The sequence below is a fragment of the Hemitrygon akajei genome, chromosome 16, assembly GCF_048418815.1.
Source record: "Hemitrygon akajei chromosome 16, sHemAka1.3, whole genome shotgun sequence".
Lineage (NCBI taxonomy): Eukaryota > Metazoa > Chordata > Chondrichthyes > Myliobatiformes > Dasyatidae > Hemitrygon > Hemitrygon akajei.
The window spans coordinates 53,161,696-53,180,653 of NC_133139.1; the positions used below are offsets into that span (position 1 = coordinate 53,161,696).

Sequence of the window (18,958 nt, forward strand, 5' to 3'; positions counted from 1 at the left end):
GGAAATAGGTACTGAGGGGATGTCGGGGTAAGTTTTTCACACAGAGAGTGGTGAGTATGTGGAATGGGCTACCTACAATGGTGGTGGAGGCAGATACAACAGGGTCTTTTAAGAACCTCTTAGATAGGTACATGGAGCTTAGAAAAATAGAGAGCTATGCGCTAGGGAAGTTCTAGGCAGTTTCTAGAGTAGGTTAGATGGTCGGCACAAGATTGTGGGCCAAAGGGCTTGTAATGTGCTGTAGATTTCTATGTTTCCATGTATGTTTCTTTTTTATGTGGAAATCTGAAACAACACACAAATGCTGCAGGAACTCAGCAGGCCAGCCAGTATCTATGCAGGGGAATAAACAGATGATGCTTCAGGCTGAGATCCTTCATCAGGACTGGAAAGGAAGGGACAAGAAGCCTGAGTAAGAAGGTGGCGGAGGGGAAGGAGTACAAGCTGGCAGGTGATGGGTGAAAACAGGTGAGGAGGAAGGTGGGTGGGTGGGGGAGGTGGGATGATGTGAGAAGCTCTGAAGCGATAAGTGGAAGAGGTGAAGGGCTGAAGGAGAAGGAAACTAAAAAGAGAGAACAGAGGACCATAGGACATAAATAGTGGACATTGGACACCAAGGACGGATAGGGAAGGAGGGTGATGGCCTCTCTAAGGATATGTACAGGTTGGCATCAACACCTTAGTTTACAGGGACAACAGCTCATTCAGGCCCTGTCTGAGTGCAATGAGGTTTCCTGCCTCCAACACCCTACCACAAACCCTGGCAAATGGAAAGCTTTTCATTAACTGTGTTTTAAGATGGCGCTATTGAACATGTGTGACAAATCACCAGTAGTTCAAAAGGCAAGACATTCGACTAAGCATTACGAATAACACCTTTTCTGAAGTAAGTTGTGGCAAATTATCACCACAAACAATGAAGAGGCAAATGAAGGTGAAGCGAATTTGAGGGATGAGCAGTTGCAGAATCGACGCAGGTGGAGTGAGCCATTATGAGAGCAGAAGTCAAGGTAGAGGAGTTCCGTAGAACTAGCCTGGGTGCAAGGATGGATCATTCCAGGTGCCGAGCTGATTTGGAGATATCAAGAGTGGCTTCAGGCTGGGCGGGGTAATCTGGGGCCAGAGTGAGTCACTGGGCAGCGTGTTCTAGTCCCAGAGACTTCTTCTGCAATGGTCCTCGGGTCCTAGTGCAAAGGTATGATACACTGTCTGGACAATTTTTACGCAGGCCCAAATATACCAGAAAGACAGGGCGTGAGGATCGGAGGGGTTTCGCTCACTCTCCCACGACGGGGACTCCTTGTTCCATGGCACTGAGGTTATGAAGTCTGCTCCTGGCTCCTGTGCCTTGTGCCCACTAATGCGATGAACTGATACTGAGCTTTGGGCCTACTCCAGGCTGCTCTGCGGTTTGGATCTAAGGACTCATTTTGGTTCAGAAAGCTGTTGCTCGCCTCTGATGTTCACATGATTTGTTTTTTCCCTCCCTTTCTCTGTGAATCGGATGTTGGTCTTTATTGTATTTTTAAAATTGGGTTCTTTTGGGTTTCTCCAACATGGCACTTGTAAGCAAACAAATCTCAAGGTTGTATAATTTATATATTCTTTGATAATAAAAGTATTTTGAAATTCCCTTTAAAATCTCCCATTGTTTCATGTAATCTGTGTCCACAAATCTCAGCCAAGGTGAAGATTTTGTATACCATGAATCTGTCCTTGGAACTACAATTTACAGCACTGATAACATCTGATAATTCCTGGTAACATCTAGAAACATCTATGTACTGTTAACCTGCATCCTGTCCAGTGTCATCATATCCCATGTGAGGGAACAGCAAGTGGTGTGCCAGCTCAGTAATTAGTGTCTCACCAACAATTTCTTTCTTTATTTGTTAAGGCAATGGACACCGCTGGCAATGCTGCTGTTCATCCCTTGAAAAGATAGTATGGCCCTTTTTGAACCACTATTTCCTTGTGGTGAAGGTGCTCCCAGAGTTTTGTTAGGGAAGGGTTCCAGGTTCAACCCCAGCAACAGATTCTGATTCAGATTTATTTATCATGTGTACATCAAAACATACCATGAACTGTGACATTTGTGTTAACACACCTGAGAATGTGCTGGGGGCAGTCGACAAATGTCGCCACACCTTTCAGTGCCAACTGAGCAAGCCCACAACGACTGGCAGAACAACACAGGACGTGACAACAACAACAAAACAAGCAACACACACAAAATACTGGTGGAACGCAGCAGGCCAGGCAGCATCTATAGGAAGAAGTACAGTCGATGTATCGAGCCAAGACCCTTCGTCAGGACTAACTGAAGTGTGGCCAACCTGAATGTGGCTTCATCTCAGGTTGGAGGAACAACACCTTATATTCTGTCTGGGTAGCCTCCAACCTGATGGCATGAACATTGATTTCTCTAACTTCCATTAATGCCCCTCCTCCCCTTCTTACCCCATCCCTTATTTATTTATTTATTTATTTATTTATTCCTCTCTCTCTCTCTCTCTCTCTCCCCCCCTTTTTTTCTCTCTTTTTCTCTCTCTGCCCCTCTCACACTCACTCTTTGCCTGTTCTCCATCTCCCTCTAGTGCTCCCCACCCCCTTCTTTTCCTCCCTAGGCCTCTTGTCCAATGATCCTTTCCCTTCTCCAGCTCTGCATCCCTTTTGCCAATCACCTTTCTAGCTATTAGCTTCACCCCGCCCCCTCCGTCTTCTCCTATCATTTTGGATTTCCCCCTCCCCCTCCCACTTTAAAATCTCTTACTATCTTTTCTTTTAGTTACTCCTGACGAAGGGCTCGGCCCGAAACATTGACTGTACTTCTTCCTATAGATGCTGCCTGGCCTGCTGTGTTCCACCAGCATTTTGTGGGTGTTGCTTGTATTTCCAGCATCTGCAGATTTCCTCGTGTTTGAACAACAAAACAATCCCCTTTCCTCCCTCCCACACACCCACAGACAGTCCTATGACCCCTGGACAGGCCACCAGCCTCTACTCTCCAGTATTGGCCATCAAGTTTCAAATTCTAGACTTCCAATTGACCTTTGGGTGTCAGTCTTTAGAATCAACCTCCCAGACCCTGAACTCTGGGCTCAATCTCTGGGTTCACTGACTCATCAGCCCTCATGTCTCCTTGTGTTTCCTGCTCGCATAGTTATCTGACTCCAGGAGCCACCAACTTGGCATTCATCATCTATCCACATTGCTGCCTTAAGTGCAAAGCCATGGTATGACCTCTAATTCCTCCACATCCTTGGCCCTGAAACCAAATCTGTCCCCTAACTCCTGCACATCACTATCCCTAAGTCCTAACCTGACGCTTAACTCCTTTCTCTGTCTCAAAAAACATTCCTACAAACTTAAAGGAGAATGCAGATCAGCATCATCTTAACCAGAAGGAAGGCTCACTAATTGAGAATGTGTGTGATTTGGGTTGGGTTGAGCCTGTGGATGCTAGTCATGGAATTTGGATCAGTACATCATGGTGCTGACCATCAGCACCCATGATGGAATTTGGATCAGTACATCACAGTGCTGACCATCAGCACCCATGATGGAATTTGGATCAGAACATCACAATGCTGACCATCAGCACCCATGATGGAATTTGGAGTACATCACAGTGCTGACCATCAGCACCCATGATGGAATTTGGAATACGTCACAGTGCTGACCATCAGCACCCATGATGGAATTTGGATCAGTATATCACAGTGCTGACCATCAGCACCCATGATGGAATTTGGATCAGTACATCACAGTGCTGACCATCAGCACCCATGATTGAATTTGGATCAGTACATCACAATTCTGACCATCAGCACCCATGATGGAATTTGAAATACATCACAGTGCTGACCATCAGCACCCATGATGGAATTTGGATCAGTACATCACAGTGCTGAACATCAGCACCCATGATGGAATTTGGATCAGTACATCACGATGCTGACCATCAGCACCCATGATGGAATTTGGATCAGTACATCACAGTGCTGACCATCAGCACCCATGATTGAATTTGGATCAGTACATCACGATGCTGACCATCAGCACCCATGATGGAATTTGGATCAGTACATCACGGTGCTGACCATCAGCATCCATGATTGAATTTGGATCAGTACATCACAGTGCTGACCATCAGCACCCATGATTGAATTTGGATCAGTACATCACGATTCTGACCATCAGCACCCATGATGGAATTTGGAATACATCACAGTGCTGACCATCAGCACCCATGATGGAATTTGGATCAGTACATCACAATGCTGACCATCAGCACCCATGATGGAATTTGGAGTACATCACAATGCTGACCATCAGCACCCATGATGGAATTTGGATCAGTATATCACAGTGCTGACCATCAGCACCCATGATTGAATTTGGATCAGTACATCACGATTCTGACCATCAGCACCCATGATGGAATTTGGAATACATCACAGTGCTGACCATCAGCACCCATGATGGAATTTGGATCAGTACATCACGATTCTGACCATCAGCACCCATGATGGAATTTGGAATACATCACAGTGCTGACCATCAGCACCCATGATGGAATTTGGATCAGTATATCACAGTGCTGACCATCAGCACCCATGATTGAATTTGGATCAGTACATCACGATTCTGACCATCAGCACCCATGATGGAATTTGGAATACGTCACAGTGCTGACCATCAGCACCCATGATGGAATTTGGATCAGTACATCACAGTGCTGACCATCAGCACCCATGATTGAATTTGGATCAGTACATCACAATTCTGACCATCAGCACCCATGATGGAATTTGGAATACATCACAGTGCTGACCATCAGCACCCATGATGGAATTTGGATCAGTACATCACAGTGCTGAACATCAGCACCCATGATGGAATTTGGATCAGTACATCACGATGCTGACCATCAGCACCCATGATGGAATTTGGATCAGTACATCACAGTGCTGACCATCAGCACCCATGATGGAATTTGGATCAGTACATCACGATGCTGACCATCAGCACCCATGATTGAATTTGGATCAGTACATCACGATGCTGACCATCAGCACCCATGATGGAATTTGGATCAGTACATCACGATGCTGACCATCAGCACCCATGATGGAATTTGGATCAGTACATCAAGGTGCTGACCATCAGCACCCATGATTGAATTTGGATCAGTACATCACGATTCTGACCATCAGCACCCATGATGGAATTTGGAATACGTCACAGTGCTGACCATCAGCACCCATGATGGAATTTGGATCAGTATATCACAGTGCTGACCATCAGCACCCATGATGGAATTTGGATCAGTACATCACAGTGCTGACCATCAGCACCCATGATTGAATTTGGATCAGTACATCACGATTCTGACCATCAGCACCCATGATGGAATTTGGAATACATCACAGTGCTGACCATCAGCACCCATGATGGAATTTGGAATACATCACAGTGCTGACCATCAGCACCCATGATGGAATTTGGATCAGTACATCACGATGCTGACCATCAGTACCCATGATGGAATTTGGATCAGTACATCACGGTGCTGACCATCAGCACCCATGATGGAATTTGGAGTATATTACAGTTCTGACCATCAGTACCCATGATGGAATTTGGATCAGTACATCACGATGCTGACCATCAGTACCCATGATGGAATTTGGATCAGTACATCACGGTGCTGACCATCAGCACCCATGATGGAATTTGGAGTATATTACAGTTCTGACCATCAGTACCCATGATGGAATTTGGATCAGTACATCACGGTGCTGACCATCAGCACCCATGATGGAATTTGGAGTATATTACAGTTCTGACCATCAGCACCCATGATGGAATTTGGAGTATATTACAGTTCTGACCATCAGCACCCATGATGGAATTTGGATCAGTACATCACGATGCTGACCATCAGCACCCATGCACACTGATCTCATTTTCCAGCACCTGGCCCCTCACCTCCCACCAACCTCAGTCTGAAGTAGTGAGAGAGTCACTGCTTCACCAGCCATGCCAGGCAGTGGGGTCCAGATTTCAGGAGGTGAAGCCAGGAAAGGGTTTCAATGGAGTCTACAATTGATGTTGAGGGCTCCTAGCTGTCCACATTTGGGAATGTGACCAACCAGTGGGGCAGGTTGACCCAGGGACTGTGGCGGAGGAGTCTACCACCTGCTATGTCAAGCTTGATTCAGTGAACACGTCTGGATATTTGACCCATATGACCAACATTGCTCCCAGTTTAGGTGCCAGTGTCCTGGTGCTCCTAAAAGGACTTCGGACTATCAAAGTTGTGAGCTGGTGTTGGGTGTTCCAGTGCCTTTATCTTTGTCTTAATTTATAATCTTTACCTGCTATAGGTCACAACTATAAAGTAGTTATAGTTACATTGTAGAATGAAGGAGATGTCCTCCTTATTCAAAGAAAGGGGATTCCCTTCCTCCACCATCAATGCTGCTGTCAACCACATCTCTTCCATTTCACATACATCGGCTCTTACCCCATCCTCCTACTGTGCTACCAGGGATAGGGATCTATTTGTCCTCACCTACCACCACACCAATTTCCACGTCCTAAACATTATTCTCTGATTCTTCCGCCACCTCCATCTGGATCCCCTCACTTTCTGCTTTCCACAAGGATCACTCCCTACGCGAGTCCCTTGTCCATTTGTCCCTCTCCACTGATCACCCTCCTTGCATTTATCCTTACAAGCAGAACAAGAGCTTCACCTGTCACTACACCTCCTCTCTCACTACTATTCAGGTCCTCAAACAGTCCTTCCAGGTGAGGCAACACCTCACCCTTTTTACTTACTTTTAATGACTTTATTGTCACCAAACAATTGATACTAGAGCATACAATTATCATAGTGATATCTGATTCTGCGCTTCACACTCCCTGGAGTACAAATCAAAGTAAATATAATAAAAATTTAAATTATATATCATAAATAGAAAATAGAAAAGGGAAAGTAAGGTAGTGCAAAAAGAAACTGAGAGACAGGTCCGGATATTTGGAAGGTACGGCCCAGATCTGGGTCAGGATCTGTTCAGAAGTCTTATCACAGCTGGAAAGAAGCTGTTCCCAAATCTGGCCATACGAATCTTCAAGCTCCTGAACCTTCTGTCATAAGTCCGGTGTTGAATCAGGACCCAAATGCAGGACGCAGACACTGTAGTACTAGGAACTAGGCAGGACGAGGGACTGGGAACAAGGAGCCTGGGGTGGACTCTGAGCCCGAGACTGGACAAGGACCCAGAACCTGGGTCTTGCCTTGGGCTCGGACCCCCAAACCCAGGCGAGGATGTGACGAGGCTTAGCTAGGGCCTTGAGGCTTGGGTCGAGGCTTGAGGGTCGAGGCTGCAGGCTTGGGGCGAGGCTGGAGGCTGCAGGCTTGGGTCGAGGCTTGAGGGTCGAGGCTGCAGGCTTGGGGCGAGGCTGGAGGCTGCAGGCTTGGGGCGAGGCTGGAGGAACTCAGAGGCTGGAGCTAGGGGCAGACTAGGAACTGTACATCAACATGGAGCCAGGACTTATCCTCCAACAAGCCAGGACTCATCTTTGACAGGACACTGACATGAGACAGGATGGTACACAGACATAGAGCCAGGACTCTTCTATAACTCCACACCAAGGTGGGGCAGGACCATCCATCGGGTAACGGCAGAACAGCCTGACCTACCCAACGGAGACAAAGACAAGACAAGACAGATCCCCCCGCAGGGCAACAGCAGAACAGCCAGACTTACCCCACAGGGCAAGGACAGGAAGAGACAAACACCAGGGAATGACAGACAGTTCTACCTCTGCATCTGGGTAGCTCCAAGTAGACGTTACAGCCAGCAGCCTTGGCTGGCTACGGAAACAACCGGATCCCCACCTAGCTCAGAGTGGCTGACAGTCACCCAGCTGGCCTAGGAAACAGCTGAATCCCTACCACAATGACCGCTCCAACTACTACCAGCAAGGCTCCCAGAAGCCATGGTTCTCCAACACAGCCCCAAGGATGAGAGACCATTCTAGCCATCTGTGGCATGAGTAGCTTAACAAGACAACCCCCAACCACACTCAATGCCAGGGCTATTTATATTCCTAATTACAACATGAGCCTCAGGTGTTTCTAGTTAAGTCCAACCGCAGCAAGGGACCGCCGGAAAACCTGGAGTCCGGAGTCCACGGACCAGACCATGGACTTCGGACTGAACTATCACACCTTCTCCCGGAGGGAAGAGGGACAAAAAGTGTGTTGGCTGGGAGGGTCGTGTCCTTGATTATCTTGGCAGCACTGCTCCAGCAGAGTGTGGTGTAAAGTGAGTCCAAGGATGGAAGATGGGTTTGTGTGATGTGCTGGGCTAGGTTCATGATCTTCTGCAGCTTCTTCCAGTCTTGGACAGGACAATTTCCATACCAAGTTGTGATGCACCCTAGAAGAATGCTTTCTACGGTGCATCTATAAAAATTAGTGAGGGTTTTAGGGGACAGGCCAAATTTCTTCAGCTTTCTCAGGAAGTAAAGGCACTGGTGGGCCTTCTTGGCGGTGGACTCTGCTTGGTTAGACCAAGTCAGGTCATTTGTGATATTCACCCCAAGGAATTTAAAGCTTTTGACCTGTTCCACCTGCGCACCACCGATGTAGATGGGCTCGTGCGATCCGCTACTCCTCCTGAAGTCAACAACCAATTCCTGTGAGTGTGTTGGGGTCATTTACTCTGTTTAGTGCTCCTGGTGTGGCCTTCTGCATACCGGTAAGACCTGACGTAGACTGGGAGACCACTTCACCAAACATCTACGCTCTGTCCACCAGAACAAGTGGTATCTCCCAGTAGCCATCCATTTTAATTCCGCTTCTCATTCCCATTCTGATATGTCCATCCATCGCCTCCTCCACTGTCGGGATAAGACCATAAGACCATAAGATATAGGAGCAGATGGTAGGCCATTTGGCCTATCATCTGCTCCGCCATTCATGATCCAGTCATCCCCACTCCCCTGCTTTCTCCCCATACTCTTTGATGCCCTGGCTAATCAAGAATCTATCTATCTCTGCCTTAAATGCACCCAATGACTTGGCTTCCACAGCCACTCATGAAGTAATTTCTCCACATCTCTGTTCTAAATGGACGAACTTCAGTCCTGAAGTCATGCCCTCTTGTCCTGGACTCCCCTACCATACTTAGGTAGGAGGAACAACACTTTATATTCCGTCTGGGTAGTCTCCAACCTGATGGCATGAATATTGATTTCTCAAACTTCCAGTAATGCTCCACCCCGCCCCTTCACCATTTCCCATCTCCTTGTCCCTCTCACCTTCTCTCCTTGCCCACCCATCACCTCCCTCTGGTGTTCCTCCCCAACCCCAGTTGTTTCTTCCAGGGCCTTCTGTCTTCTCACCAATCAACTGCCTAGCTATTTGCTTCATTCCTCCCTGTCCAAGTTTCACTTATCGCCTGGCGTTTCTTTCTCCCCTCCCCCCCCCCTTTCAAATCTACTCCTCAACTTTTTTACTCCAGTCCTGCTGAAGGGATTTGGCCCAAAACATTGACTGTACTTTTTTCTAGAGATGTTGCCTGGCCTGCTGAGTTCCTCCAGCATTTTGTGTTGCTCAGATTGCTAGCATCTGCAGATTTTCTCTTGTTGGTGAAAAAGTTATAGTTTCTACCTGCCATAACAGAGGACAAGTAAAAGTTGAATGTACCAAATATTGAAAGGCATAGTCAGTGTGTATGTTTCCAATAGCCTATAACCAAAAGGCACAGGTCAGAATAGAAGGTCGTCCCATTAGAACAGAAATGAGGGGGATGTTCTTTTTTAGCCAGAGGGTGATGAATCTATGGAATTCATTGCCACAGATGGTGTGGAGGCCAAGTCATTGGGTATATTTAAAGTGGAAGTTGATAAGTTCGTGAATAGTAAGACTGTCAAAGATTATGGGGAGAAGACAGGGAAACTAAGTTAAGAGAGAAAATAAATCAGCCTCGATCAATGGGACAAATGGCCTAACTCTGCTGCTACGGTTTAGGGTAGTGGTCGCCAACCCGTTGATCGCGATTGACTGGTCGATCTTTGAGACTTTCCCAGTACATCCCAAAAAAAAATGAAAAATAAATACACAAATACTGTTGAGAGATTGTTTCCGGGTCGCGGGGTTTTAGTTCCGTTCTTTCTGCCCAGTGCGCATGCCAGTAGCTCCCCCGCACTACACAGTGGTCCCCAAGGAAACGATACGAGTCAGCCACACCTTTCCTCATTCCCTGTCACGCCCACTGTTGAACTTGAACACACGCGAGGTCATCAGTCACCTAAACGCAGTGATACCCTCGCGCCAGGGATCACTGGTTAGCTTTGCGCAGCTGCCGAGAAGTGCCAATGCTCCTGGCCTGGAGCGTGGACAGATGGGCGCCGCCTCTAAACCCGTTTACCACACTGAATGTTCGTGGGGAATCCGGTGCTAAAATATTCGCAGATGACCTAATTCGGGCTCAGGGTTTCGTAAGTAGCAGAGCAGCTACCTCGCTGCGATCTACTGAAAGTCATCCCTCCAGCCAAACTTTTGTCGGCCAATAGATCATACAAGGGGGGACGGACGTGCGCCCTGTCGCACTCCTCGCTCGGTCGGTCATTCTCTACGGACTGCGACCGCCGCGGCCCCAGCACAGGAACCTCCAGCCCTGACCTTGTCCTCTCACCCCACCCACGACCAGCCGCACCTGGCCAAGGTGTCTGGCGGTGGGTGGGCGGGAGGCTGGAGTTCAGGCCCGGAGGCTGTTTAATGAGGCAATGAAGCCCTCAAAACTGCTTCAGTACCCTGAGTCCAAGCACCCTGCACTTAGACAAACCCGTTGAGTTTTTTCAGCGGAAAAAATGTAGGCAAGCGGGACAGAAGCTAAGTGCCGAGAGCCACAAAAACTAACTTGTGGAATAGACTGGACATAAGGAATCTGCTTCAGGTATCGCTGTATGCCAGTTGTGTTTAACACCCCCCCCCCCCCCCCACCGTCGGCCAGTCCACAAGACTATTGTCTATATTAAACCGGTCCACGGTGCAAAAAAAGGTGAGTACCCCTGGCGTTTATACATTATTTCTACTTCCGAGTTACGGGATTTTACTTCCGGTCTTTTCTGCCCCGGTGCACATGCATGGTGTAACTGATCTGGGGTCGATCTTGCCTTTCATTAAGGCTGAGGTAGGGGATCTTGGGCTTAAAATGGTTGGTGACCACTTGTTTGTGGTCTTATGGAATGCACAGGGGCAGCAGCTAAGTGAATGAGATGGCTTTCTGACAATCCAGTGGTTCATGGTCAGCATTCAATTTTATTCCACAGTTATTTAATTAACGAATCTGGTGACTTGCACCATCTTCCAGTGAGGTACTTTTGCTGAATGGCAGTTTAACTGAATAAACATGCACTCCACTCTCAGCATTAACGTGCTTCCTGCACAGGCCACTGGCCAGTTCTCCAGCAACCCAGGGGAGCCAACTCTCAGAATTACTTAACCTGCATCAATGGTTCCTGGAAATCTTGTAGGCCAAGTGGTGACAGCCCAAGCATGGGCTGACTCAGACAGCTTGGCTCGCGGGCTTGCAGGTGGGAGGGGTCTGAAACGAGAAGAGATCAGATTAAATAATCCAGCTGTAGCAATGGGACACGCTCTGTGACTCTCTGGATAAACAAGTGAACCTGTACAGAAACTGAAAACCACACGTTGCTGACACACACACCTTTGGGTTTTTCCACAGCTGCCTTTTAGGTTTAGACTGGACATGGATGAAATCAGTCACTGATTCTCAGCTGCCCTCCTCTGCAGGTCTGGCTCTCTCTCTGTCCTCCACACACAACTATAGGTCTCACTCGCTCTAGTGGTTCACACAGATTATACATAAGTGTTTGTACGTTCTCCCTGTAACCCCAGGTGATCCGGTTTCTCCCCACAGAATGGTGTCGGATCAATATTAATGCGGCTGAATGGCCTGTTCTATGCTGTGTGAGTCTACAATTCAACAAATTGTGCAAATGAAGCAATGCAGAAACAGAATCAGGTTTATTATCACTGACATATATGACATAATTTCTTTTGTTTTGGGGCAGCAGCACAGTGCAAAGATAAATAATGCAAGGAATAACACGTTAATGTCCAGGGGTTCATAAATCTGATGGCGGGCTGGAAGAAGCTGTTTCTGAGTCGCTGAATGTGGGTCTCAGCAATGAAGCCTCTGCTCTACTAATTTGCCTGGTGATGTTTCTATCGGCCTGAAAGCCACTGGATCACTTCTGAAAAGTGACCTGTCCTGACCAGCCAGCCTGTGCTCTTACCCCTCCCCTCACCTTCTTATTCTGGTTTCTGTCCCTTTACCAGCCCTGAAGAAGGGTCTTGGCCTGAAACGTCAACTGTTTATTCTCTTCCATAGATGCCGGCTAACCTGATGAGTTCCTCCAGCATTATAGACTCAGGCCTCTGACGCAGAGCATGAACTTGTGATTTCCTAAACTTTCAGCCATCACGGCACCAGACTTCAGTCAGCGGCCAGCACAGACTCTCCCAGTCCGGGGTGGCTACAACATGAAGCAGACTCTCCCAGTCTGGGGAGGGCTACAAAGTGAAGCACAGACTCTCCCAGTCTGGGGAGGGCTACAACGTGAAGCACAGACTCTCCCAGTCTGGAGAGGGCTACATCCAGCAGGGCAGTGTGAAGGCACTTAGAGTTATAGAGCACTGTGGCACAGAAAAGGCTGTTTGGCCCATCTAGTCCATGCATTACCCTTCAAATCCCTCTCACCCATGTCTATTGTAGCTTAAATGTTGCAGTTAAACCTGCATCCACCACTTCTGCTGCCACCTCGTTCCACACTCATACCATCCTCCAAGTGAAGAAACTCACCCTCAGATATTTCACCTTTCATCCTAAACTATAATCTCTAGTTCTAGTCTCACCCAACCAGAGAGGGGAAAACCTTGTTCCCACTGAAGTGATCACCCAGCCACACACAAAGCAGTGGGTCCTGGTTCACTGAACGGTACAATTGTACAGCGTGTTTGGTTAATAATTACTAGGATAGGGGTTGGTGGCAGACCCTTTCCTCTCTACCTCACACCCACATCCCCTCCTCTCCACTCCCAAGGTGTGAGAGCACAGGGGCACTGCAGCAAACAAAGAGTTAAAGGCCCTGTGGTCCTGTGTGGTTGCTAGGTAATGGAATTCAGTGCCATTCCATGGAGAATTAATTCGATGGCAGCTCACTACTCGCAAATACTTGCACTGTGTACTGACTTGTTCATTCAGAATTAAAAATGCAACTTGTAGGCCCTGCCAACCAGCTCACTCCTCTCGTCCAATGGCAGAGAGGCACCTGACTACCATGCGGATAGGACCGGCCAATCCCGAGGATCCCTGTGAAGGCAGCTCCAAGGTTTTCACAGTTCATTGACCCCTTGTCCAATACTCCCTCACCTCACCCTGCCCCATCAGCTGCCTTTCTGCAGAAGCTCCAGGACTCTGCTGCACTGTTTGGGCTCTTTTGCACTCTGCCCTTGCTGAGTTTCTTTTACAGTTCTTCCAACTAGTTCCATTCCCCACTCACGTCCAATTACACTGTGCATTTTCCTCTTCCAGTGTTTTATTAAAGCTGCCATTGAATCTACTTCCTTGCAGCACTGGGGTACAATGCAGGTCACAGCTTGCCACATCAAACATCCCAACTTTCTGACTGCCAGTCACTCTCCAGGCGTGTCTATCTTTCAGATATAACCTGTCCTGATAATATCAAAGATATCTTGGATATAATTCTCCGAATAAGTAAAGTCACACGTTAAAAACTGACTGCAGAAATAAGCAATTTATAGGTGAGGGAGGAAGGAGCTAGAGAGAGGTGAACTGTGTGAGTGCTGGTGTTGGGAGCTGAGCCACAGGCTGTGAGTGATTGTGAATAGCAGGGGTTACTGGCGGTCAAATCCAGCCAGTACACTCCCCGATCACGGCTCACTCAGTACACAGAGACTCCTGGTTGTGAATAGCAGGGGTTACTGGCGGTCAAATCCAGCCAGTACACTCCCCGATCACGGCTCACTCAGTACACAGAGACTCCTGGTTGTGAATAGCAGGGGTTACTGGCGGTCAAATCCAGCCAGTACACTCCCCGATCACGGCTCACTCAGTACACAGAGACTCCTGGTTGTGAATAGCAGGGGTTACTGGCGGTCAAATCCAGCCAGTACACTCCCCGATCACGGCTCACTCAGTACACAGAGACTTCTGGTTGTGTGGCAACCACTGACAAATACCACCATTGTTAGGCTGGGGCTTTTTTCTGCGTGAGTGTCAAGCTCAGTGGAAGGGGTCATATACCAGCAGTGTTCTCTCCTCTCGGCTAGATCTTTGACCTCCAGCCCAAAATGCAGTGTTCCCTTGGAGTCTCCATCCTCCAACAAGATGCAAAACAGAGGCAGGGTTCAAAGCCTAAACATCCTTCTCCTTGTACACTCAAAACTGAGTGGCCAGATTCTGCTCGAGTTTGCAGATCATACCACAGTAATAGATCATATCTCAGATAACAATGAGTCAAAATACAGGAAAGAGATAAAGAGCTTAGTAACATGGTGTCATGACAATAACCTTTCCTCAATGTCAGTGAAACGAAGGAGCTGCTCGTTAACTTCAGAAAGGGGGAGGGGGTGGACATGCTTCCATCTACATTAGCAGTGTTGACGTTGAGAGTGTTTGAGAGCTTCAGGTTCCTGGGGCAACATCAGCCTGTCCTGGTCCAGGAAGAAAGACAACACAGCCAAGAAAGGTCACCAGTTCCCCAGCAGGCCAAAACAATGAACTCTACTAATTTTTATCAGTGCACCACAGAAAGCATCCTATCTGTATGAATAATGGCTTGGTGTGGCCACTTTTCTGCACGTGACTCCATGAAACTATACAGAGTTGTGGACACAGCTGAACACATCGGAGAAACTAGATTCCCCTCCATGGACTCCATCTATCCATCTTGCTGCTTTAGTAAAGTAGCCAGTATAATTGAAGGTAAAATCCTGGAGAAACTCAGCAGGCCAGGCAGCACCTATGGAAAAGCGTAAACAGTCAACATTTCTGTCTGAGAGCCTTCAGCTGGACTGGAATAAAATATGAGAAGCCAGAGCAATTAGGTGGGGAGAGGGGGAAGAAGTGCAAAGTGTGTAAGTGTGTGTGTGTTGTTTGGATTTCCAGCATCTGATGACTTTCTTGTGTTTATAATTAAAGGTGCCTCACACATTCTCTCTTCGCCCCTCTTCCTTCAGGAAGAAAATACAAAAGCCTGCAAGCACAAATCACCTGGTTCAAATACAGCTTCTACCCTGCTGTTATAAGATTATTAAATAGTTCCCTAGTATAATAAATTGTACTCTTGACCTCACAGTCTATCTCATTGCAACCTTGCTCCTGATGTACCAGCACTGCATCTTCACTGTAAGTGTTACACTTTATTCTACGTTGTTAATGCTTTACCGTGTTCTACCTCAATGCACTATGTAATGACTTGATCTGTATAAGCAAAGGACATAGGAGTGTACACTATAGGAATGGGCTATAATGTTTAGCCCACATTGTTGTGCTAAACCAGCTAAAAAGCAAATCAAAAAACACTCAAACATTAATCCCTCCTATCTACACCATGTCCATATCCCTTCACCTTCCACTCAGCTATGTGCCTATCCAAACATCTCTTAAAAGCCTCTCATGCATTTGCCTCTCCTACCATACCAGGCAGCACACTCCAGGCATCCACCACTCTCTGAATTAAAAACTTACCTCTCACATACCCCTTAAACCTACCTCCTCCCATCTTCAATGCATTCCCTCTGGTATTCCATATTGCAACACTGGGAAATAGATACTCTCTGTCCACTCTATCTGTGCCTTTCATAATCATTTAAACCACTATCTGATCTCCCCTCAGCCTCTGAAGCTACAGAGAAAACAACGCAAGTTTATCTAGCCTTTCAAGAATGCACATGCACTCTAAGTCAGGCAGCATCCTGGTAAACATCTTGCACCCTCTCTAAAGTCTCAACATCCTTCCTACAGTGGGGCAGCCACACTCTACGTAATACTCCAAATGTGGCCTAACCAGAGTTTTATAAAGTTGCAACATAATCTCCTGACTTTTAAACTCAATGCTTCGACTAATAAAAGCAAGCATTCCATAAGCCTTTTAACCACCCTATCGACCTGTGTATGCACTTTCAAGGTGCTATGAACTTGGATCCCAAGCCATCTCTGCTCAGCAACACTGTTAAGGACCTTGCCACTAACAGTCTCCTTGCATTTGCCCCGCCAAGGTGCAACACCTCACATTTATCTGGGTTAAATTCCATCTGCCATTTCTCAGCCCATATCTGCAACTGATCTATATTGTGCTCTATTCTTTGCCAATCTTCAACATTATCCTCAACTTCAATTTTGGTATTATCCGCAAGTTTACAAACATACCCATCTACATTTTCATCTAGGTCATTTATATACATCACAAACAGCAGAGGTCCTAGCACAGATCCCTGCAGAACTCCACTAATTACACTCTTCTAGCTTGAATAAGTCTCTTCAACCACCATCCCCGTCATCTCTGTGCAAGCCTGTTCTGAATCCTTACAGACAATTCACCGTGGACCCCATGCATCTTAATCTTCTGGATTAGCCATCCATGAGGGACTTTGTCAAACGCCTTACTAAAATCCATGTAGACAACATCCATTGCCCTACACTCATTAATCTTTTTTGTCACCTTGTCAAAAAACTCTATCAAGTTGGTAAGGCATGACCTGCCACACACAAAGCCATGCTGGTTCTCCTTAATTGGCTCATGGGCTTCCAAATATATCCTATCCCTTGGAATTTTCTCCAGCAATTTTCCTACAACTGATGTGAGACTCACTGATCTATAGTTCCCAGGATTTTCCCTTATTCCCTTCTTAAATAGAGATACATTATTAGCCACTTGCCAGTCCTCCAGGACCTTGCCAGTGGTTAGAGAGGATGCACAGATACTGGTCAAAGACCCAGTGATTTCATCTCTTGCCTTCTTCAGTAACCTGGGGTAAATCCCATCACGTCCTGGGGTCTCATCCACCTTAATACTCCTTAGGAGCCCAATACTTCCTCCTTCTTGACCTCAAACCACCCTAACATATTTATACACTCAGCCCTGATCTCTTGGTCCTCTATGTCCTTTTCCTTGGTAAATACCAAAGCAAAGTACTCATTAACTCACTCACATTCACAGCATCCAAGCAATTATTACACCCTTTATCCTTGAATAGTCCCTCCCTCTCCCTAGGTATCTTCTTGCTGGATGTATGTATAGAATGCCTTGGGATTCTCCTTAATCCTACTTGCCAAGGACTGTTCATGACCCCTCCTGGCTTTCCAAATTCAACTTCTTTAGTTCATTTCTATTTTCTTTTTACTCCTCATCTGCTTTGTTTGATCCTGACTTCCGAAGCTTTACATACTTTTCCTTTTTCTTCTTGACTAAATTCATCACCTCTCTGGATATCTTTCCATCCCATCTTTCCTTCTAACAGGAACATACCATTCCTGTACTCTGTGTAATTGATCTTTAAACACCCTCTGCATGTCTGATGTGGTCTTGCCAGAGAAAAGGTGTTCCCAATTAACGCTTCTTAGCTCCAGCCTAATGGCTTCATAATTTGCCCTTCTCCAATTTAAATCTCTCCCACAAGGACCATACCTATCCTTATCTATAATAACTATCCTGTAAGTTAAGAAGTTGTGGTCAGTGTTCCCTAGCTGTTCATCCACTGAAAGGCCAGGCTCATTATCCAACACCAGCTTCAGTATGGCTCCTCCTCTTGTTCGACTGTCCATATACTGATTCAAGAAACCTTCCTGGATGCAGTTAACAAATTCAGCCCCATCTAAGCTCCTTGCAAAAGAAGATCCCAGTTTATATTAGGGAAGTTGAAATCCCCCATGACAACAACCCAATTACTTTTACACGTTTCCTTAATCTGATTACATATCCACACCTCAATGTCCCGGTGGCTATTAGTGGGTGTGTAGTACAATCCATCAGTCTGATTGTACCCTTCCTATTGCTGAGTTCCACCCAAATTGGCTCAGTGTCTGACCCCTTCATTATGTCTCCTCTGAGTGCAGTTGTGATATTGTCCCTGATAAGTAGAGCAACTCCACTCCCTCTTTTATCTCCTTGCATTAACTGATCTAAAACTTCGAAAACCTGATTCTCTCCTACCCCTCTTTCCACCGAGTTTCAATAATGGCCACTACATCATAGTTCCACGTACTGATCCATGGTCTGAGTTCAGCATCCTCACTCATAACACTCAGAGCATTAAAATATACACACTTCAAACTATCCATTTCTCATTCCCATTCTGATATGTCAATCCATGGCCTCCTCAACTGTTGTGATGTGGCCACACTCAGGTTGAAGGAACAACACCTTATATTCTGTTTGGGTAGCCTCCAACCTGACAGCGTGAACATTGATTTCTTGAACTTCTGGCCACCCCACCCTTTCACCATTCCCCATTCCCTTTTCCCTCTCTCACTTTATCTCCTTGCTTGCCTATTGACTCCCTCTGGTGCTCCTCCCCCCTTTTCTTTCTTTCATGGCCTTCTGTCCTCTCCTGTTAGATTCCCTCTTCTCCAGCCCTGTATCTCTTTCACTGATCAACTTCCCAGCTCTCAACTTCACCCCTCCCCCTCCCAGTTTCACCCATCACCTTGTGTTTTTCCCTTCCTTCCCCCAGCCTTTTAACTCTACTGCTCATCTTTTTCTCTCCAGTCCTCATGAAGGGTCTCAACTAAAATGTCAACTGTACTCTTTTGAATTGAATTGAATTGGCTTTATTTCCTACATCCTTCATATACATGAGGAGTAAAAATCTTTACATTATGTCTCC

At 46.7% G+C, this 18,958-nt stretch overlaps 1 protein-coding gene across 3 annotated transcripts in view; it reads right to left on the reverse strand.

The window, feature by feature from the left end:
* Positions 1–18,958, reverse strand: part of LOC140740048 (disintegrin and metalloproteinase domain-containing protein 10-like) — a 710,477-nt gene that overhangs the window by 618,656 nt on the left and 72,863 nt on the right. For all 3 annotated transcript variants that reach the window (XM_073068877.1, XM_073068876.1, XM_073068875.1), the window contains exon 5: positions 11,530–11,630. In XM_073068877.1, the coding sequence (XP_072924978.1) occupies positions 11,530–11,630 (101 nt within the window). The remainder of the gene's footprint in view (positions 1–11,529; positions 11,631–18,958) is intronic.